At 49.5% G+C, this 23073-nt stretch overlaps 1 protein-coding gene across 1 annotated transcript in view; it reads left to right on the forward strand.

Annotated features, from left to right (window-relative positions):
• The window catches only part of GARNL3 (GTPase activating Rap/RanGAP domain like 3), a 49696-nt gene that overhangs the window by 21135 nt on the left and 5488 nt on the right, over window positions 1–23073 (forward strand). Inside the window, exons 3-23 of the mRNA XM_066610579.1 lie at window positions 4860–4934; window positions 6221–6320; window positions 6771–6889; window positions 7548–7612; window positions 7913–7976; window positions 8421–8447; window positions 10017–10092; window positions 12542–12640; window positions 12729–12832; window positions 13555–13663; window positions 14725–14770; window positions 15098–15204; window positions 15604–15719; window positions 16365–16469; window positions 18003–18077; window positions 18529–18640; window positions 19300–19398; window positions 19888–20001; window positions 20859–21034; window positions 21400–21558; window positions 22777–22843. Of these exons, the coding sequence (XP_066466676.1) occupies window positions 4860–4934; window positions 6221–6320; window positions 6771–6889; window positions 7548–7612; window positions 7913–7976; window positions 8421–8447; window positions 10017–10092; window positions 12542–12640; window positions 12729–12832; window positions 13555–13663; window positions 14725–14770; window positions 15098–15204; window positions 15604–15719; window positions 16365–16469; window positions 18003–18077; window positions 18529–18640; window positions 19300–19398; window positions 19888–20001; window positions 20859–21034; window positions 21400–21558; window positions 22777–22843 (2014 nt within the window). The remainder of the gene's footprint in view (window positions 1–4859; window positions 4935–6220; window positions 6321–6770; window positions 6890–7547; window positions 7613–7912; window positions 7977–8420; window positions 8448–10016; window positions 10093–12541; window positions 12641–12728; window positions 12833–13554; window positions 13664–14724; window positions 14771–15097; window positions 15205–15603; window positions 15720–16364; window positions 16470–18002; window positions 18078–18528; window positions 18641–19299; window positions 19399–19887; window positions 20002–20858; window positions 21035–21399; window positions 21559–22776; window positions 22844–23073) is intronic.

The following is a 23073-nucleotide window of genomic DNA, read 5'->3' on the forward strand; positions in this document are numbered from 1 at the left end:
CATCTCTTAACCATGGTTAGAAAAACTGACTGCAATTCTCTGTGCCCTAGACCAAAGTCTCTTTCAGGCCTCTTGCTTCTCATTCTAGGCAAATCCTGTCTCTGCCTCTTGATATTCTCTTTTCAGATTCCACCTGCCAGGAAGTCCTCCTGGCTCCTACTGGTTTAAATAGGCACTTCTGGAAGCTGGAACAACTTTTCTAAAGACATCACCCTTGGTAATGACAGTGGAGTGACAGGATTTTCTTCCACGGAGCATCTATTTGTGGTCTGCAGGGGGGATGAGAGCTATGATTTATCAGGGGGGGGGGGAGGCTGGATGGTGTATGGAAGGAGGGAAAGACAGGATAATTAACTCTTTGAGCGGCATACCACGATTAGTCCATAATGCTGTTTGCTGTTCTGTTTGAGAAACTGGTGTGGCACAGTGGCTGAGACACTGAGCTGTGAATTGGGACTTGCTTGGTGTCAGTCTCACCTCTGCCGCAAACCCACAGGAGGCCTTAGGCACGCTACTCCCTCTCGACCTCAGTCTTCCCTGTCTGCAATATCAGGATAATAACAGTTCCTTGTCACTGTAGGGTTGTTTTGCAAGGATGCCATCAAGAGTGGGCCTTCAGTATCCGCCGGGGATCCATTCCTTCAGTAACTGAATTCCGTAGATAATTAAATCCGTGGGGGGGAGGGCCTCAGAAGACCTCCCAGATGTGACCGGAAGTCACTTGTGTGACTCAGCTGTCGGTTGTGTCCTGGAGGCCTTCTGAGGCATTGGCAGATACTAAAACCTGTGGGTGCTGATCCCATGGATAAGGAGGGCCCCCTGTGAAGCACGTGAAGTGCTTCCCCACTTAGAAGCTCTATAAAGTGGAGGGTGGTGTTGGTAAAATAGGACTGAAGAATTATTTTACAATGGGGGGGTCCTCGTGTCGTGGATGAGGCACTCTGACTTAAATGACTTGAAGAGTTATCTCTTGCAAATCCCTTCTTGATGAGGCTGATATATGTAGTTTTAAAAAGTATTGCTTTAAAAAATAAAAATCTTTGAAAGTACTGCTTTAAAAGATGAGATTATTAATTGCAAATTATGCATTTTAAATGGTTAAGCACTTTAGGGACAAAAAGAAATACATAAATAAAGTGGTGTCTTCGTTGTAACGTAGGAAGTTCTGTAGTAACCTTGAATCATTAAGTGTTCAAAGTGTCAAGGCTGAGACAAAGGCCACGTAGGGAGTTGGGGGCAGAGGCGAGTTCTGCAGGGATTTCCTGACTCCCCATCTCAGGATCTTCTTGTAAGCCTAAGCATGCCCTCAAAAGTGTCAAGTCAGGGCCAAGTTACATCAGTTTAATTATGGGCTGAATTTCCCCATGCCTCCTTAATAGCAGCTATGGTGGGAGGTGAGCTCCATTGTACCCATGGGTGAGGGCTGAGGATGTTAACCCCTTGCCACACCACAATCTTCTTTCAGATCTCCGCCACCCCTAGCAGTTCCCTTTTGCCCCAATGAGGAATGTTGATGTCTATGGTGGAAGGGAGAACAACACCTTCTACGCAGAAATGAAGGAATTGCTTTGCAGAAGCTGGCTGTGTAGAAATAAAGAGGATTGAGATAATCCACTGGAGAGACGGGAGGATGAGCCAGCTTTGACCTCCATTTTTGAACAGATTGCATGTGGATATTTGCAAGGCTGGTGATGGCTAAGAAATCCTATGCATCTGCTTGTAAAGGGGCCTTGCGCTAACTTGCTGTCGTGTTAGTTTCTAGGGCTGGATGTGGCTCAAGCACCCAGCAAACGGGCTATGCTCTGTAGCAGGAATGCAGGTTGGCCAAAACTTTCCTGGGGTGGGGGAAGAAAGCAGGTATAAGGTGGCCATTCGTATGGCCACCTTGACGGCTGTCCGCAGCTCCAGTGGCTGTACGGGGGACAGATGGACCTGCATCTCCAGGGGCCACAAGCTGTGCAGAGGGAGAGGGGGGCCCTCTCTCTCTAAACTCTCCAGGCAGAACATGTTTTGACATGGTGCTTCAGGCAGCCTCCCAAATGTCGCTTATGGGATTGTGTGCAGAGCCGGTTCAAGCGCTGCCCTTTCATTTCTGATCATGAATACGGCCATTAGTTTTGTATGCCTCTCAGGGCAAGGACCTCCTTTTCATTCTGTCTAAGGCACCATACACGCTAGATAAAAAAGAATTGTAGATACACCTCTTCTTGGGTAATATTTACGCTGAATGTAAGTGACCAGAAGCAGTCTGAGAAGAGTCGGGCCCTAGACTTAATTGCTAAGTGTTGCCTTTTTTACATGGAAATGTCAAGAATTCCCCCCCCCCCCCATTTTTAAGGAAGAAACTTATAGTCTCTCTGAGCACGTCAAGAACGTGGGAACTGCAGTCTGGCCAGGCACTGTCTGGGGAGAAGATTGACGGTGGAGACAGTTCAAAGACCAGCCAGCCGAAACATGCTGTGAATTTGCCTCCAAACATTACCGGATTTTATTGGCAGATGCTCGGTATTCTTCCCCCGGCATCTTCTGAAAGACAAAGGCGACTCCCCACGGGGGACGTTCGTCTCTGCAGGGGAGGAAGGACATGGCTTCACTCTCCAGATTGTTTCTGCTAGCGGCTGGACAACTGTTGATATCCTCTGCCGAGGGTGGGTCCTCTTGGTGGGCAGCTGGACCTGCTTCTAGACATGGAGTGGGCCTGGGCCAACAACAAGGGGGTCCCTGAAGCTGGCTGATGGATCTGGGATGCAGCAGGCAGACCTGACCAATATGTGGACCAGACAGTGGCAGAAAGCCCAGTTCCTTGTTTTTGTATCAGGCCAGATCAATCCCCAGTCTTCCCACTAGGCCCGTAGCCAGATGATCTCGTGCTGAAGGGGCCTGGGAATCCTGGCTGAAGAGCTGGAACATAAATCCATGTCGCCTAAATATATTCTAATGTTGTTCTGCTGCATGTGCCAATAAAGTAACTTTGTAAAGGTTGAGGAATGGTCAGTGGTCATCTCAGCGCCTGCGCTCTTGTTGGCTGGTGAGAGCAGTTGGCCTCGGAGCGAGCCGCTTGGTAGATGGCAACCTGTGCGTCTGTCCTTGGATTGCCAGGTTTTTAAAAGAAGCACTGGGGATCTGGGGAGGGGATCCGAAGTATCCCCATGGGGGGCCGTGGGGGCCCAAGACACGATTAACAGTGAGCCCTGGGTACCTCAGAAGGCTTTGGGTCTTGCAGTTCCTACTTGGAGCGCCAGGCCTCGTGTCATCTCCCGCATGGCTTGCCCACCTCCCTGATGAATGATTAGAGTTTGGCAATCGGGTATCCTTGGAACCGCATCCAATTTCATAGAGCTCATTAAGTTTTTACTGGATTCATCAGTCGGCGTCCGTCTGAGGAGAAAGCAGCTCGCCCGTCTTCTGTCTCTTGTTTATCAGGCTCCCGCTGACGTACATGTGATTATATTTTCTTTTTCCTTTTAGAAATTATTTTCATTTGTGCCCCAGAGTTCAGAAGAGTTGGCCGCTGGTGTTTCTCGGTGCGGGGCAGGGGAGCGCTTTCCGTAGTTCCGTTCCAGCCCGCAGTTGGAAAACGGGTGGTTTTGTCTTGTGGCTTCCTGCGTGCAATGAAGGCTAGTGGCTTCTGGCCGCCGAACGGTTAAAGGAACCACTAAACAACCTTGCCAGGAGTGGCAAGTTTTATCGCGGCAATTGGCGCTGTGTGCCTGTGTGAGAACATGGACTGTAGAAGCTGCCCCATCCCTAATGGATCCATAGACTAGGATGTGGCAGGCCATAATTGGAAGATTTAGAGCTAGGGGGTGGACAGCTGGCCCCTCCCGGCACATGACCCAGGATGGCACCAGAGAATCACGGTTCTGTGGATCTCACGCCTGGGCTGTTGCAGTCCCAATCTCAAAATGGAAACAGTTCCCTTTTTGTGTTCCCGGTCTTTGGAGCCAGCTTATCGCAGCCTTCCAGTATGGGAGGCCCGGTCAAGACCAGCGATGTTCAAATTTTCCCAGCATTTTTTTTCTTTACATAGTGCAGCGTGGTTGGGGAACAAGATCACCTTCCTCCTTGTCTCTGTGCCAGCGGTTAATTGCCGTCCTGGCAGCAAATGGAAGCAAATGGAACTTGCTGAACTCCTGGCTGCCCGGAGCAGAGGCTGGGGTCGCGATGGCGCGAGGAGACAGGCAGAGAGACTCGGCATGCTAAGTCCAACCTCTACACAGAATGCTCTGGCCTTCAGCCCCATGAAAAGCAGGCACTTCAATTTAAAAAAACACAGATCTGGAGACCTTTTGGTCGACCTGAGGCCATGATCCGGAAAGATGGAAAGCAAGTGGGAGAAGGCTGGAAAAATGCAAAAGTCTGACTGGTTCAGTTGCCAGCAATGAGATGTGATAGCTTTCCCAGCAAAACCTCCCCTCTGGCCATAACGCTCTGGTGGGTTAGCATGAACCGTGGACCCCCTACTTGCTTGTTCTCACTAAAACGGTGAGACTGGGCTGCCAGTGAAACCTTGCATGAAGAAGTCTCCCACTCTCAATTTCCTTGCAGGTAGAAAGTTAGCATGTAAAGCAGAAGGCTAGCAGCCCTTCTCCCTGACATCTAACATAAGAAGAGACCTGCTGAATCAGGCCAAAGGCCCATCTAGTCCAGCTTCCTGTATCTCACAATGACTCTTCTCCCCCCATTTTACTCCCAGGCGGTGCGTCTCGGTAGTGCCATACATGTGATAACTATTAGCAAGTAACCTCTGAAGATGAAGGGTTTTAACAGATGTCCCCATAACAAAATGGCACATAGACGGAGCGCTTCTGAAGTCCAAGGCCACCGTTCTGATTCTGCCATTTCTTTGCTTTTCACAGCTCATTTCCAGCGATGCCGATGGAGCAATCCAAAGAGCTGGCCGGTTTCGGGTGGAAAATGGCTCCATTGACGAAGTAAGAGGAGGTTTCTGCCTTTGGGTATCTTTTTTTTTTTCCCCAGGTTGGCCGGCAACTGTTTTGTTAAATGCGTGTTGGAACTTTGCTGTTGGGTGGGATCTGTTCACCTTTCAGAGCTGGGTAATCTCTCATTCACATTCTTGGGACACAAGAGGGGTTGTTGCCAAGTCATTCCGGTGTCCCTCCTTGCACAGAACCAGATAATGTCAGAACTGTTCTTCCCAGTTCTAGATGGGTCAGAAGGGGTAGCAGGAAGGGACAATACAGGTCCAGGCTGACAATACAATTACAGGAGGAGCAATCGTGCCCTGCCTCCGCTTTTTTGGAGGCGGGGCGCGATCGCTCCGCATCTGCTTTTACTGCTGTGGGGAGCCTTGCTGCAGGTCATGCTGGGCTCCTCGCACCCCCGGGAAGCTGCAGGGGCTTGGGTACGTGTACCTGCCTTCCCACACCCCTGCTGCCTTCACCCTCCCACCCACACGAGAACTTAGTGGCTCTCAAACTCTCTGGGAATCACTGGCCAAAGGGCTGATGGTATGGGATTAGTCTTCTGACGTAGTCCCACACATTTCGGGAACAGAGGACAAGGACTCCTTCCCCCTCTCCTTTATTGTGAACAGCAAGAGAGGCTCTGGTAGAGCCCCTGCACCCCTTTTGCTTGGGTCTTGAGCCTGTATCACTGTTTCTTCTGGGAAGGAGCCCTTTAGCTGTGTTTCCAGGCTAAGCTAGAAGATACACCTATTGCTAGGTTTTTCTACTGAAAAAGCCACGTGCAAGGAAAGATTAGGACTATATTGGGGAGAGTGTGACTTTAAATCTCCCTCCCCCTTGGACTCATATCACTGTTGTTTGATCCAGGTCTAAAGGCCCCACTGATGTTGATCCCCAGATCAGGACTGCAGTAGAGGCAAAAAAAACCCAAAAACAACTCTCTCCCCACTGTGCTGCAGTCCTTGTCTGGATGAGACCCACACCCCATGCATAGTGTTTGCTTTAAAAAAGAACGAGAGATGCAAACCTCCATCATACAATAGGTGTATCACCTAGTTTGGCCTTCAGTTTCCATAGCTGTTTGCCCAATCGCCATTGGTGACTTGGAACCTGTGTGCAGGTGAGTGACACCAGCAGGGCATTTGTGTCTTGTCTTTCATTTTAACCTTCTTTACTGCGCCTTTGCAGGCAGCCACACCTTGAGAAGCGCTTCAGGTGCCAATAATTTTCTTGGCTGGCAGCTTGGAGGGCTTTGAGGTTGTGTGACTTGCTCATGTCTCTTTCCCTTTCAGAATACGGACTACGCCCCGGGTACGTGGCGCAGAACAGATGTCCACTTGGAAAACCCCGAGTACCACACCAGGTGGTACTTCAAGTATTTTCTAGGAAAAGGTACTTCTTGCTCACTGCGGACATCAAAACACCCTTGAATAATTGAAGTCACTTGGGGGGGTCTGTTAACAACCACATTGTTTTGCCTTGATCTGATTACGCCTTTGTGTCTGGCAATGTGTTGCCTTCTAGTGACAAGAAATGGCCTGTGGTAACGCTATTCACACGGAATTGAGATCCCATGTAGACAAGGCAGGGAGGCATTCAGTGGTTTTTAGTGCCACACACACTTCCAATTCCCACCCCTCTAAATTTCACAGCCTGCCTTGGAAATATATGCCTTACCCACACCACTGCAGCTCTGAAGTGGGACGGCTGCTGCAAAGGGTATGACTGGATACCAGACACTCCAACAGAATTTGCCCATGGGACGCTCCGCGGCCCAACCTTTGGCTCCCTTTGCACAGTGGTTTTCTAGCTGCTTAATGGACATTGCACTTCCTTTACCAGTGCATCAAAACTATGTGGGCACGGACGCTGAGAAGAACCCCTTCTTCCTGTCTGTCGTGCTGTCCGACCAAAACAACCAACGTGTCCCTCAATACCGGGCAATCCTCTGGAGAAAAACAGTAAGTTTCCAAATGCTGCCTTGGACCTCTTAGGGGGCGGGGGGTGGTGGTTTTGAAACCGTTTTGGTTCCTGTCTGGTGCATCATTAACAGTGTGATCCAGGCACTGACCATAAGAAGAAGGGTTGGAATAACCTGTGGAACTGGTATGTAGACACTGAATGCAGTTATAACTATTTAACCTTGGGGAGGGTTTTTAAACATTTTTTTTTTCCTACAAATAAGATATGATCAAAATCCAGGAAAATAAAGCATTGTTCAGTTGCAAGCCTAGTGTCTGATTATGGTCCTTCTTGTTTTGAATCAGTTACTGTGTTTGGGGGCTTGGTTCAAGGCCAAAGCGATTTTAAGTTCGGGGGTAGCTCCAGCTCTCCGAACCAGGTTTTGGGTTCAAGTTCACGGGTCTGCTTGTCTGGCTGTCCTGTGCTTGCCTTTATTTCTTTCTGGAAAGTCCATGGTAACCCCTGTGGAGATCCCAAACTGGAAACTCCAAGTTGGCAAAGTTTCCCAGTAAAACATGTAGGGCTTTTTCAACCCTTTACCCATAATTTCTTTACAAATGTCTGTTCCATTGGGGGCCCCTAAATCATACTCATTGTCTTGTTTGCACAGAAAATCCAGACCACCTGATGTGTTTCTTCATTCAATTTTTCTTGCAGGGTACTCAGAAAATATGCCTCCCTTACAGCCCTACAAAAACCTTGTCTGTGAAATCTATTTTAAGGTAATGGTAAACGCAGCAGAATTGGCTTTATGAGTAGAACTGTATTTGTGATGAATTAATGATCTTAGGAATCAAAAGAGCTGGTTGGGAGAATTGGTTTTCTTAATGTCTTGTGTTATCATGTCAATACCATAAATGGGACCACATCAATACCTTTGTGCATTTATATTTGTGTACTGTTTGCTTTAAAACAACAACTAGCAAATACAAATGAACACTAAAAATACTATTGTATATGAGTGAATAATCACTGCTTTTCAATTGAGCAAACTATAACTGCCATTTCCGGGATCATTTCAGTGCCATGAATCTCGACAAATTTGAAAAAAGTCCTAGAGAAATTCTCCACCCTGAAATTCAGAAGGCAAGTTTATGCTTTTTTTGGGGGGGGGGGGGGGATTATGTTTGGATGTCCTTTCCTTGCTCAAATTCCCACCTTGTTTTATTTTATCGCGTCGGTTTGGATAGAAATGTGGGCTGGCTTTTGGAACGCTTTGTCTGGGAAATGTACGCTAAGTGCGTTTTGTTGGGACTGTTTCTGCTTGGCCTGCCTGCGAATGCGCAGTGGACAGACTGGGAAGCGCATTAACTGCGTCTCCCAGACGTGGTTTCTGCTTCCAGCGTCACTGTGAACCTACAGAGAAGGGAGGGGAGAAGAGAGAATTCAAAAGAATTTTCAGGACCACAAAACCTTTGCTTCGCCATTATAGCTTCACTTTGCAATACATGCAAAGAACAAACAAGACTGCTTCTGTTTGGGATTGACATAAGAACTAAATATATTTGTCTTTTTTTCCTCCCCTCGCAGGATTTATTGGTTCTTGAAGAGCAAGAGGTAATGCGCAGACCAGCCCCCTTGCATTCCCTGAAGTCCATTTAGCAAACATTGGCTTCCGGTTGTAATATGCGCCATTCTACTTTAGCCACACTTGTGGGGAGGGGAAGGTTGCATCCCAAGATGACTCCTGTGCACGCTATTTTTGAGCATGGCATGCACACAGGTTGTAGTGTCTGCCTGAAAAATGCTGGCTGCACTGGGAGCTATGGAACCAGGGCCAGAATACGGCATATTGAAGGTCCCCGTGAGTCTGTGTGCCTCCTTGTCCCCTGTCTTGTCCATCTTACGCACTCCCAAGCATCCCGGCTTGCTGAACAGCAGCGTTGTAGCTTGCGCAATGCAAAACGTCGTTTCAGTTGGGTGTACAAAGGCAGGATGCGCAGCCGACTTCAAACTGTGGTTTGACATCCTGGCTTGTAAGCCCTGGTTAAAACCACTGTTGCCAGCTCCTGGTGAGCCGTGGAACTGTGGTTTTAAAAACCCAGATCTGCAGCAGGACCTCGGTGGTGAGGGTGAGTGCATGGGGTTTGACTCCTGTCCCTCCTGAAACAAAAGCATGATTAAACCAGGCCAGAGAGAGATTTTAAAACAAAGATCTGCATTACTTTCCACTTAAATTCCTTGCCTTCATACAGATCTCTATTCAGTTTGACTGTGGGCGCTTGAAGGTGTGTGGATTCATCCATTGCATTGTAACGGCCGTTAACTCACCCCAAGCCCTTGGCAGAGGGGTGGGGGTGGACGGGGCGTAAATCAGACCACGCAAGTTTGTGCTGACACCGGAGTGACTCATGAAAGCCATCTGTGTCTGCAAAACAGATTATGGAGTCTGAGCACCAAAGGCCATAATTGAGTGTCTATGGCAGTGACAGCCGTGGGTTTATGTGTGCAACAAAATGCTTTCAATTAAAGCTCTCCCAATTAGTGGGAGAGAGATGATCATGTCTGAGATCTCTAATTAGGCAGACAGGGCATGAACCAGGGCTGAGCCGGGACCTCTCAGTTGCTGAGGAAGCAAGCCAAATGCTGTCTCTCCTTACCTGGGGATGAGCCAGGCTCTTCTCCTCCCGCTCCCTGGATTGGAAAAGAAGTAGAGAGACAAGAGCGGAGGAGGAAGTGTGAAGGAGAGGAGAGCAGTGGGCTGGAGCAAGACAATCTAGCCCACCATTCTCTTCTCTTTCACACCTTTTCCCGCTCTGTTTTCCTTTCTGAGTCCAGAGAGTGGAAGAAGGAGAAGGAGCTGTGGAGACAAGTGGGCTGGTGCCTCTTCTGCTTGTCTGCTGCCTTGGGGATGAGCCGGCCCTGGCACTTGACATGAATTTCTTCTTTAAACTCTTTGACTCAGGCACTCACTTTACAGAGCGAGTCACTAGCCCATTTCAGACACTTTGGACCGGTTGAGATCCCTTTCCTCCGGTGTAAGGTCAAGCTTTCAGGTCTTTTTTTCTGCAGGACACTGCTGACCCCACCGGCCCACCCACCCCAGCCCTATTATCTCAGGATGGGACCTGTTGTCTTGGAAAGGTGACAGTTCTGCGCTGACACCCATTGCTTCTGTTTTCCCAGGGCTCTGTCAATTTTAAGTTTGGAGTTCTTTATGCCAAAGACGGACAGCTGACAGATGACGAGATGTTCAGCAATGGTGAGTCTGCAAGCAGAGGGCTATCTCTGTTGCCGACAGAAAGCTGCAGGTTTTTCTGAATTCCGGTGCGGGAAGGATCATATTTATTTATGTTAAATTGCTTATTTCCCTCCTTTTGTTGTTAAAATAAAGGACCAAGGCAGCTAACAGTCAATCCACATTCAAAGCAATAAACCGCATCAATAAATACCATCATTATAAGAACAAAAACAACGTTTTTCAAAGAGCAAAGCCACCTGGAATGACAGCAGCAACACTGGAGAGCAACACTCTGCTCTCCATATTTAGGTGTAGATCAGAAATGGCCCTTTGCAGCCCAAGGCGACGGTTCCCAAACTTGCCTGGGTGTTTACCTCCTCAGCCAGGCGTTGCCATCTCGGTTCTTACAAAAACTTGTGAGATCCAAGAAGGCAGCACCCAAATGTTATGAGATTTGGGCACCGCCATCTTGGATATTGGGAGTTTAGTGAGATCCGGGATGGCAGCTTCTGCGGAACAGATAGGAGGGGCTTCCAGGACATATCAGCGTGCCGTGACACCCTAAGGTGTTGCAATGCAGACTTTGGGAACCCTAGGCCTAGGGGATTGGAGCCAGCATGACTGAGCTTCCATTTTCCCCCTCCCCAGACTAATCAAGGTGGACCTCATTTGGAGGGATGACTCAATTGGCTCAGTACAAAGAAGCTTCATACTTTCCTATCCTGTTTCTTGGCTCTACCACCGGCTGAACGTGTACTGCATGCTCCTTGGGGCAGTGCTCTGTGTCCTTTTTTCCTCCATGCTAACTTTGTACGTTAAGGCACCCATGTACACATCCCCAGCATCATATTCATCAACAGTGATAAATCTGCTCCTGTCGGCTTGGCTTTTCCCAGCACTAATAAGTCCCAGTGTTTCATAAACATGCTTTCCCGCATGTAAACAGGTCCTCAATTCTTGCACGCCATCCTGCGTGGCAGCGGTAAAAGTCTGGCTGGTTCCTTGTGAACTGCAAAAGTCTCCCAAACAGCTATTGGGCGAACCGGTTCCCTCCAAAGTGTCTTCTCTGCCTCTCAAGGGACTGCTGTTTCCCTCTCGGCTCCAAACCATGGCTCTGAAGTATTTGCATGACTAAAAGCTCTGGCAGGCTCTGAATGTCTTGGTTACATTTGCAAAGCCAACTTGACATGTTTGTGTTCTCAACAGCCAAGAGGAAGAGAAACACCAATCGCTCCTCGATCGTCACGCTCTCATTTCTCATGTCTGTTTATCTAATACTTGCAGTTTTGCATTGCAATACGGCGAAAGTCTTTTTCAGCACAGTCATCTCTGACCTCTTCAGACTCATCTTGTCTGAAAAATGAGACCCACAATTAAAATGGGGTCACAGATTCTCTCTGGAGAACCTGTGGCTCACATTTTGGGCGAGTCACTAGGTAGCAACTTCTGCAGGATAAAATTGGTGATGGGGGGACGGGATGGGACCGGTTCACTTGTGGTGCGCCCTTTTCAGCTCCCTGAAAAATCCCTGCCTCTAATTTTACTGCGCACAAATAGGGTGGAAAAAATGGGTTTAACACAAGCAGGCAAAATGGCAATTAAAAATTAAAAAAAAAAAAATCCTCTGCATTCTGATTGGCCTTGTGCAAAGCTCTGGTCTTTTGGCCTTTTGTGTTCCTCATCTGTAAAATGGGCATATTCATTGGTTGCCTTTGACCAAGACTGTGTGCAAGAAGCAGGGAGTTGTAGTTTCATGTTAGACTACTTGATTTGTAGTCACCCCCACTGTAGATCGTGCATGTGGCTCATCTATTCCGCAGGCCTACACACATGTATCCAAAAATTCAACCTATCCTTGGGTATATGTGGAGTGTCCTTCCTGTGTTGTCTACTCCCTGCCTTCCTGTTGTGCATTTAGGAAGCCCGCTGGGTTAAGTTGCCTCCACTCTAGCCTTAGAGCAGACACTGGTGCGCCAGCAGGAAGTCCAGATTCGAGCACCCCACAGCCATCATTTTGCACATGACTCCACTGTGGAACTGCTATTGTCCATCTGACTGGCTGCTGGCCATTGAGATTCTAACGAGCAGCAGTGGAGGCCCCCAGTGCCCTGAATCTGAGGGACAGCAAGGGGGTTATGCTGTCCCAGATTTTGTGCTGGTGCTGGCTTGAAAATAGGTGCCTGCTGAATGGGTCACTGAGCTGCTTTTTGGTCTGAAGCCGTTTCAAAATGTCTAGTCCTGTCTGTATGGGAGCTGGTTGCTGTGGGGGGGGGGGTATTAAAATGGTCTGCCTTAGTCTAGATAGAAAGCAAAGATAACCAGTTGGTTGCATTTTTTAAAATAAGGTGACTGGCTGAAAATGGGTTTGGGTTGATGGGGGAGAGTGAGGGGGCAGCATTTTCATTGCTAAGAGGCTCCATTTGTTAATGGCCTCTCTGTCTCTTCTCCCCTGCCCTGATTTCACCCGTAGAGATGGGCAGTGAGAGCTTTCAGAGGCTGCTGAGTCTCTTGGGGGACACGGTCACATTGAAGGGCTGGACCGGCTACAGAGGCGGACTGGACACCAAAAGTAAGCAGTTGGGAGGGGGCCGCCTTCTGGAGCCCACGGCCGCCACGCGCTCCCACTGGCACCCTCTCTTCTCTTCTCCCTCTTGCAGATGACACCACCGGCATCTACTCGGTCTACACCGTCTACCAAGGGCACGAGATCATGTTCCATGTTTCGACCATGCTCCCCTACTCTAAAGAGAACAAACAGCAAGTGTGTGGTTTTTCTGCATTGATTTTTCTTAGTTAAGCCGCAAGCTGCCGACAAAGAAAGGCGAGGAGACGGGAGGCTGGGAGGAGTAAGGAGATGTGGCCTGGCTTTCAGGAGGCGCGCCTTGGAAGCGTTTTGGGCCTTCCATGTTCTCTGTGTTCAAAGCAGTGCATGTGCTGTGTGTATCTGTCTGCTTACCGAATTTTGATGGGCCCTCAGTCCACAGATCCATTCCAGGACCACCACCCCCATGGATACCAAAATCAGTGGATAATTAATTGGCTGCAGGTCTTCAAAGTTTCAAATTGGGGGTCTTGCCCAGCCTGGAGATTGAACCCATTGCCTCCTGCATGAGACACCAGAGCTCATGCCCCTGCATGTATCCAAGGGCTTAGAGGTAGAGAAGGGTTGGTGGCAACCGCACCAATAAAGGCTAAGTTTCACCATGGACCTTTGTGGTCCCTTGTCTTTCATGTCCCTTTTCAAATTGGAGGGGGTGGGATTTTCAGCCTGATCTTGGACTGCAAAGGTAGGACTGTTTTGAGACCGTGCAAATGGAATTTAGTTGCAATTGTTTCCTGTCCTTAGTTATTTTCCTTAACAGTGGTTACGCATGAAACCATGGTTGTGCTAGACATTTTGAGATTTTAACCAGGTTTAACTAACGGAGCAAAGGCCTTACTTGGCTCAGCTTCGGTTTCCAGAGAAGACCTTTTTGTTCACAGGTGGAAAGAAAGCGGCACATCGGGAACGACATTGTCACCATCGTGTTCCAGGAAGGGGAAGAGTCTTCTCCAGCCTTCAAGCCATCCATGATCCGTTCCCACTTCACACGTATCCTTCCTTCCTATGGCAATTTTAACGGTGTACTGTCTTGACATCCTTAGCAGAGCTTTGGAAGCTGCCTAATACGGAGTCTGGCATTTGGTCTGTCTAGTCATCGACACAAACTGGCAGCCACTCTCCTGAGTTTCAGGCAGGGATTTCTTTCTCAGCCCTCCCCAGAAACGCCAGTGATTTAAGCCGGGACCTTCTGAGTTCAGAGTATATAATTTACCACCAAGCAGTGGCCCCTCCCCTATGAGATGTGCGTTGTGACACACCAGTCAAAATGCATGGGTGTGATCTCAATCATTCTGGACTTGGCAGCCTGTGTGGGGCAGGGCTATGGTCAAAATAATTCCTCCCACCTGGGCACTGAATTTGCAGTTCTTTGGTGGGAGGGGGCTTTATGCTCTGTTTCAAGGACTTTTGGATATAATTGCCTGCTAGCCAGTAATTGGGATCACCGTTTTTCTTTAACCGGAGGTTTGTGATAGAGTGACACTTAACTCATAGCCTCAATGTGGAGATTATGGAGGGGAAATGGCAACCACTGACCACCAGAAAATTTTTCTCATTGACGAAGATTTCTGGCCCTCACTTTCAACCCTCGGTGCTTGCCCTTCGCCAAATTCATGGCAAAGATTTTCCTGTAACAACTTTATTCTCAAGTAGGGCTTCTGAGCACATTGGAATATATTTTTGGAAAAGGATTCACAGGCCTTTACCATCCATGGTTGCTATGCAGGGCTTGCGCTTAACTGTGGTTATTTTCCTTAACAGTGGTTGAGCATGAAACTGGTTGCACTAGACATTTTGAGATTTTAACCAGGGTTAAGAACTGCCAATCATGGATATAGTTTTGAGCGCACCATATTGAGTATTTTTACAGTTCCAGCTGTATAAACACTTAATAAAAAGGTACTGCAATACAGCGTTGGGCTTCACCGATATTCTTTTGCTCTTTTTGCCCTTTAATTTGAATTTCCACTGAGACTACAGGCCTTTTTGAGTCGCAATCAGCTGTTACTGGTGTGGGAGTAACTGATCAATTTCCTCAACTGACACGGCAGATATTTTTGCCTTAGTGCGATACAACAAGCAAAATGATAGTTACAGGTGGGTACCAAGTGTGGGCAAACGGTTCGCTCCATTCGTTTGATGAGGGCATGTTGTGATCTCAGCTTCAGACGTACTTCAGCTCTGTTCGCACTTCCCTAGGAGTAAGCTCCATTAAACTCAGTGGGGCTTACTTCTAAGTGAACATGCCTGGGATTGCACTGTTAATGTATGCTGTGGAACTAAGGCCTTGTGTCAGTGCCCTCATGGAGAGGGTGCGTTTTCAGAAAGGATGAGAAGCAAGGAAGAGAAGATGTCCTATCATTTTATCCGGGCACTTGTGTGACTGTGCAGCGTCCCAGATAATCTGCTTTGCTTTCCCACCAGGCTGAAGATCTTTTCAGAGGAAAGCGTCCCGCTCTTTGGGCCTCCTCTTCCATCCCCACCAGTGTTTACGGACCACCAGGAATTCAGGGACTTTCTGCTGGTGAAACGTAAGTCAGGTGCTTCTGAGTCAACATGCATGGAATTGTGCTGTTGGTGGTCTTGGGCAAGCCTCTCCCTCTCAGTCTTCCCCAGCCACAAAATGGGAATAGCAGTGCTTCCCTAACAGTTGTAAGGATGGCTGAGTATGTATGTGAAGCACTTTACACACAGGCTAATTAATTGGTATTGTTACCATTGTGATCATCACATCTTGGGGCGTACATGGCAGAGGTGAGATTTGAGCCAGGGGCTTCCTGTCTCGTGCCCATAGCCCCACTGCACTACCCCAGCTCTCAGGGCCTCTGATCTTCTGATGGGACATGGCATTGGGACCTCCAGATTGGAGGATGGGAAGAGAGTCTCTCCTGACAGAACGTGCCCTTCTTCCTGTGTTCATTGCCTCTTAGTCATCAATGGGGAGAAAGCCACTCTGGAAACCCCAACGTTCGCCCAGAAGCGCCAGCGCACTTTGGACATGCTGATCCGCTCCTTGTACCAGGACCTCATACCTGACATGCACAAGGTCAGTCCTATCTTTCTGGCGCCTGTCTGCTTTTCAGCTGCCCTTCCATAGGACCCCCAGTCTAGATCGGCCCCCACTGCCTCCTCAGACAGCCAGGTTTTTTGGCCTGTGCTGTCCCCAGCATGACCAGACCATATCTTAATTCGCTTGCCTGTCCCAGGAATGTCCAGCTGCAGGCACCAGGTCTTGTCACCCCTCTCCAGAAGGGCCCTTGTGATCTGAATCACATCTCAGCCCCCCCCCCCCACACACACACACACTGCTGGTGGTTTTGATCCTTTTTGCCCCAATGGGAGGGAGGGGACATCTCTCAGCGGCTCAGCGCCTGCTCAACATGCAGAAGGCCACAGGCCCTGACAGCAGCTCACTGCGATAGATGCCTGAGCTGAAACCCTGGAGAGCTGCTCCCATTCAGTGTAACTGAAGCTCCCGGAGCTCCTTTTATGTTTAGTGGTACAGTCTTTTGAGGACGAATCCAGGATGTAACTGAGGGGAGCATTTGCCTGTTCTCGAATGTTCCCCCTGTGTCCAGGACTCCCTGCATCCAGGCAGTCAGCGTGTGATTTAGAGTTTCTCAAAAGCCACAGGGTGAGATCTTGTTAGTCAAAACTCTGGGTCAGTGGGTTTATTCTCTTGGTTTTTCAGAACATGCTGAACAGGAGATCCTTCAGTGACGTCTTGCCCGAATCTCCCAAATCGGCCCGGAAGAAAGAGGAGGCCCGTCAAGCTGAGTTCGTTCGCCTTGGCCAGGTGCGTGGTGGTGGTCTGTGCCTCAGATGGACTTTATGGGGAGGGGGGCAGTTGTGATAGCACCAGGCAGAGGAATAAACAATTAACTGCTGCCCAGAGGAAAACTGCACAGTGGGGGGTGTCTGTGCAGGAGGCATCCTGCTGGGACAGAGTCCTTGTGCCGTTTTCCCACCCCGTGGGCTGCAGGGAGCCATTTTTGGGGTAAAGTAGCCACTTGGCAGGCAGGAGGAAGGAGAGGCGCCTCTCTAAAATCCTGATGCTGCCTGCCTGGATTGTCAGTACCAAGCTAGATGGCCTGAGGACTCTGACTCAGCAGGAAGCAGCTTCCTATGTTTCTGGTTTTTCATCCCTCTAGTTTTCAGCCCTTGATGGACTTTCCCCCGCAGGTTCTGTTGCCAGTATTGGGACCCAAAGGCCTTCAGGAGTGTGGCTGCAGCCCAGACCAACGGGTGAATGTAGCCATGCGTCATGAGGTCTTTTTCCTCCCTATCCCTCTGGGAAAAATTAAGCTGGGTCAAAACCTGCATGTGGAAATATAGGGCACTTTGTACTGAGGAGAAGAGGAGGGCTGAGATTGATAACCGGTGACCTGCTCCCAGTCTCCAGATCACGCTTCTGCTCACACCAAACCCTTTTTGCAGGGTGCTGTGATATCACTTTTCGCAGTTTCAGAGTGTGCGTGTCATCTTCCTTCCAGCACTAAATGGATTCCTCCCCCCCCCCAATAATAAATTAACACACAAAGTGTTTGCAGTGGAGGACTGCATGAGGTGTAGAGCAGAAATGAGGCCAGCCTGTAAATGAAGGGATTCGGCAGAGGGAGGGCACCAGGGCTATCAGCCTGGGATCAGTGAGAAGGAAAAATCAATCTGAATCGAGACTTTTTGAGGACCTTGCCGGAGTCTCGTTTGTGGGGAATGAGGAGGCCCCAGTATCTGGGGATCTGGAAGAAAACCGATATTAAAATCTCTCTGGTGCGGCGTAACCTTTCTCTGCTGTGATTCGAAAGTGCTCATTGAAGTTCTTCAGCTATATGAGACACTCTCGGTACTGTGTCTCGGAGGAGAGATCCTTCAGCTGATACAAGGGCATGGATTTCATTAGAAGAAGAAATTAATTAGTGCTCTTAGCAGAGGTTCACTGAGCATGTTGTCACGAGGTGAGACGCTGCGCTCTCCCAGATTCTAGGTGCCTTTTTAAAACACGGCTCAAAGGCTGCTGTGATTGGATTTGTCGGTACTTGCATCCAAGAGAGTGTGTGAGGCAAGTGTGTCACATCACATATTGCTAGCTTGCGGAACTTGCTGCTACGTGGTGGATTGATGATCCCTTGCTGAAAGGAGCACATTCACAGAGGGTCTACGCTGTCGACAGCCATCACAGTCAACAGACAACTAGAAACTTCCTGTTCGGTGAAAGATAACAGAGACAGAGCAGGGGACTCAGCAGAGTAGGTCATACTAAGCTAAATGGACCAGCAGTCTGAGACGGCGTAAAGCAGCTTCATATGTTTCTCTCTCTCTCTTTCTTAAGGCACTCAAGCTCAAAACCATTGTGAAAGGGGATGCCCCGGCTATCCTAGCTACCACAAGCCTGTGTAGAAAGGAAGTGAGTGAACAGTCGCCCATCGATGCTTTGCGGGAGCTAGGGAGGGACGCTTGCTTGAACACCCAGGGTGCGATTGTGGCTCTGTGCATGGAAGCAAACTGTATTGTATCCAGGCCTGATTGAATCAAACAGGGGGGCCATGACCATGAATGGACAGGCAGTCCAACCATGAATGTTTTACAAGCCTTAGAAGCCATCGCACAGCATGAATTGGCCCCTGGCAGTAGCGTCATGCAGCAGGTTGCTCTTCCCCCTTGGCAGTGTGCGTACAGCAGTGCGTGCCTCACGCCTCACAATGGGTTTGTCTTGGCATAGAGAATCCTGCACAAGTAGAGCCTTGAACCAACAACTGCGGCAAAAGGTTCAACCACTAGTAAGCTCAAAGATTGTGTAACTGCAGGTGACTTGTATTTTGCGTACTCTCCAGCCTTTTGGTTGTGTCTCTCCACAGCCCTGGGAGTCCCAGTGTTTTTCCAGCACCTTCCCCCATGATGTCATTTGCGCAGATTCCTGGGGCCCGTCGTTGCTCGTCTCCACTGACATTGGGGTCCTGCTCCTAGACGGTTAGTAGACACCCAAGGCTTGCTGCTCTTCCCAGCCACATGAAAACTCTGTAATCATTTCTTGGAAATACTGTGCATGTCTTTCTTTTCTCCCCCATCAGATGATCAACTCCCTCTCAGAAAAGTTGCGTGGTACGGCCCCTCCTGGGATTGTACTGCTTCAGCCTGCAGCTGGAGGTTCTCGCTTTAGAATGCTCACCCACATAAAAAGCTCCCTTCACGTAGAAATTGAGAGAGCAGGGAGGCTTAAACCTAAAACCTTTCTCCCTGTTAACTTTTTTTATGATCAGTGTGAGCATTTGATCATGGCGATTCCCTCCTCCCATTTACATGATGGAACGGTAGAGTCCTGCCAGGGGAGCTATTTTTTCTAACTTTGTGAATGGACTCATTATTCCCTGTGTACCTTAAGACCCGCCTGGGGAGTGAATAAACCTTGAGGTCCAGCTGGGGACCTACCCCACTCACCCAAAAGCTGGAGAATCCCTATATGGGACAAACCTGATGTACACACCCCAAAGTATCTGCATGAGGCAATCAGTTGTTTTGGGGTGAGCAAGCTGTTGGTGGTGGGTGTTGCCACTTTGCAAATACATCTGCTCTCTGCCAACCTCCTCCCCCCCCCCATCATTCAGCAGCTTTCACTGTTTCTTCTCCAGACGGGCAGCCTTCCGTCCCTGTGTTTGATAAGACTCTGCTGGTAAAGCAAATGCACGTCCTGGAACCGTTGGACCTCCTCGTGATGAGAGCCGACAAAGGTACGGAGTGTCCTCTGGTCCAGTGTCAGGTCTGTGGTCAAGCCTGCACTGGAAAAATTCTCTTTGAAATATCCAGAATATTCTAGAACTGCCCAGGAGCATTTTCAGGCTTCTGTACCATAATTAGATAGCTTTTTCAAATGAAAATAATAACAATTAATAATACAATAGTCCCTCCTTATGAATAGGCTCGGCTTTCGTGGTGCAATTTTTGCTATAAGGTCTGAGACAAGATGTTAGTAAAATAATTGCTCCACCTGCTGGCAGATAAGAGAAGTGGTGGCGCATGAAGCTACCTGGCTGCAGAGTGCCCTCTGATTCTGCACCTAAGTGGACAGAGCTCGACTGTGGCTCTATGTGCAGCATTCCCTGCCAGCACTGTTGGCTCCTCTCCTTTCTCCCCTCCTCCCGTCCTCTGAGCCACATCCCTGTTTGGTTTGAAAGGGAAAGCCCCCTTCCTGCCTTCAACACGTCTCGTTTGCCCAACAGGGAAGGACGCCCGCCTTCTTGTCTTCCGGCTGAGCATGGTGCGCAGGGGCATCGAGGCGAAGCAGGCCAAGAGCAAGTGTGACTGCCGGGAAAACAAACTGGAGAAAACAAAAGGTGCGGTGGATGCGTCCAAAGTTTTATGCTCGGGGCAGTTGCCCTCAGTCTTTCCAGTGCCAGGTGCCTGTAGTTTAGGTGTGTGTTCATATCTCTTCTCACCTCCCCCAACCTTTCTCGTTCTCTTGGAAGACATGCCAGGGGCGCCCCTGGCATGACCCACCACAGGTTGCGGTGCCCCTCCCCATTTCTGGGCTCTAACCCATCCTTGGCCATTGGTTCCAGGCAGGAACAGAAAGGCTTTGGTGGCTTGGAATGCTGCAGAATGGGAGCAGTTCTGAAAATAGTGTCCCCCTTTTTGGTAGTTCTTACACAACTACACCCACCTCTGTAATGCTCAGTATTCCTAGCTGGGCTGGGATTTGAACCTGGGAGTTGGGGAGGTCACAAGGAAATGAGCCAAACCATCAAGGTGGGGCAGAATGTCTGATTCCCGTCGGAGTGACTCCTAGTTCCAGGATGACCTTCTGCCTCCCCCGCACTGACAGATCAGAGGGTCCCACTGCAGGGGTGTCTTCTGGGTCAGTGCGGCTTGGCGTTGAGCATGGGGGGAGAGTGGCAGATCTAAGCCAGTGAATCAGCCAGTCTCGCTTATTTGGGTGGGCAGGACGTCGACCTGGCTTGCAGAATCTCTGCCGCCATTGCTTGCAGCGCTTGTTCTAGCAGCAGTTAGCAGGAGGGAGTGATGGGCATATCCAAGAGAGGAAGAGGAAGGCACAGACATGATCGTCCTTCTCCTTAGGATGGTGCAATGAGTGACTGGGAAAACAGTGAACAGGCAAAGCTGCAATGAATGGCTTGCCTGGGGCAATGATTTATGGTTGGCCCTCTTGAGTCAGTTGATGTCTACCCTCCAGGCTGCCATTTATACGCCATCAACACCCATCACAGTAACGAACTGAGGATTGTTGCGGCCATCCGGAACAAGCTGCTTCTCATCACCAGGAAGTACAAGCAGTGGGAGAGCCCGAACAGTGCCCCGCTGATGTCTCCTCAGTCGGAGTCCCCGGTTGAGGAATTCCAGTACATCAGGGTAGGTTTGAGGTAAAGCACCGGCCGGTTAAATGAACATGAAGGTTCCATTTAGCTACTGTAGTTAGGAGCCACTAATAGTCTAATGCGGTGGTTTTCAAACTCGTTAGCGCCAGGAGCTGGTTTTTAGAATGAATCCGTTGCTTGGCTCCATCTAAGAAGCCAGTGTTGACTGACTAATAGCAACTCCCCAGGGCTTTGGGTGGGGGTGGGGGTGGTCTTTGCTAGCTGTACCTGGAGATGCTGCCGGGGACTCGACCCAGAAGCTTTTGCATGCACAAAAGTGCGCTGCCACTGAGCCACACACACACACACACACACAGACCCTTCGTTGGTGCTTCTAATCTGGTCTTGCTTGGTCTCCAGGAGATCTGCTTGTCCGACCCTCCCATCGTCATGACACTGGTGGACGGGCCCACCGGCGAAAACGACAACCTGATCTGCGTCGCCTACCGGCACCAGTTCGACCTGATCAACGAGAGCACGGGCGAATCCTGCCGGTTGCACCACGTCGAAACCAGCCGAGTAAGTTCTTGGGCGTTGGGGTCCCATTTGTGGAAGCTGTGACACCTCATTTTCTTAAGGTTTGTCTCGCCCACCTAACCGAAAGGCAGTCTGTTCTTTTGCCTTGCGGCAGGCTCTGCGTTTTGTAAGGTACCTTGATGCGTGTTTTTGGCACCGTGCAAGCCTTTAAAAGGTAAAGCACCGAAAGGAAACACTTTTGGTCCCAGCGATTTCTGTGGGCTCTCACTTGGAGATCAAGAGACCTGATTTTTTCTTCAACATTTCTCTGCCCCCCCCCCCAGTTTGCAAACATTGGCTGTGATTTTGTGCCCAGTTAAGCAGCTGCAGGTTATGGAGGGAGGGAGGGAGGGAGGGAGGGGTGGGTCATCTCTGCAGTTGTGCTGAAATCTCACACACAAACGCCCTGCCCCAGTTACAGAAATTGAAGGAGGAGAAGTGTCCCTGCAATCGCACCTGGAGATTCCCTGGGGTGACATCATGGGCTGCAGCAATGTAGCCAAATTTCTTCATAGCCTGAGCTAATAACTTATTAGCTATTAAGTTATCAGCTCAGGCTGTTAAGAAATTATTAGTAAAAATTTGGACAGTTTTAATGTTCTCAACTGCATTACAAAGCAAACCCCATTTGCCAGAGAACATCAGCTTGGATCAAGCACCTCTGTTTGTAGAGTGAAGGGCAGTATGTTGGGTGCAAGGAGCCCTGGGACGTTTAGTTTCCCGGATTACCAGGTGTCTGTGATCAGGCTGTCCTGAGAAAACTGCATTTCCCAGGAGCCCCAGTAACCTGGGAGGGAGACCTCCAAGCAAGACTTTCCCCCTGCTGACAGGTGGAGGGAAGAGGGGGGGGCAGCATTGGAAACTTGCAGGGATTGGGGGGTTTGGGAAGGCCATTGGACCCCGTCGCACTTCATCCTTGGGTGCGTCTAAACGTCCGAATTGGGCTTTGGGGAGAAGAGGGGACTATTCTCCAAAATAGTTTGGTTTGCCAAGCCTGATTCCGAATTGAACTTCGGCACGTTTGTACATCGCTAGCTAGTTGCAAAACATGGCAGCCGAATAACAAATGCCAGGATTGGGAATTCTTAGCAGGCAGGTGGGAATAGAGAAGAGAAGGAGGAAGGACCTCCCTCTCTGACCCAGTCAGAGCCGCTGAATTGTCTTCAAGCAGTAAACTCGGCCTCCAGTCCACCCCACCACCCTCACCCGTTATCATTGCAGGTTAATTTTGTTGCAGCTATTGATGTGTACGAGGATGGAGAGGCCGGCCTTCTCTTGTGCTACAACTGTAAGTACCACTGGCTTGCTCAGCTGGGGGGAGGGCCCAGATCACAACCTGCTTCTCCATAGCCCGCTCCAGTTCTCTCCCGCCGCAGTGGAGTTTTGGCCACTGACTTGGGAGAAGGCTTGCTGGATGCTGGAGACGTATTCAGCTTAGCCGGCTGCTTGGGCTGGTACCGGGTGCGGGGAGAAATGTTTTCATTGGCCAGCCTCCAGAAGCACAGGAACAGGGCCAGG

The sequence above is a fragment of the Tiliqua scincoides genome, chromosome 16 (genome assembly GCF_035046505.1).
Source record: "Tiliqua scincoides isolate rTilSci1 chromosome 16, rTilSci1.hap2, whole genome shotgun sequence".
NCBI classification, from domain to species: domain Eukaryota; kingdom Metazoa; phylum Chordata; class Lepidosauria; order Squamata; family Scincidae; genus Tiliqua; species Tiliqua scincoides.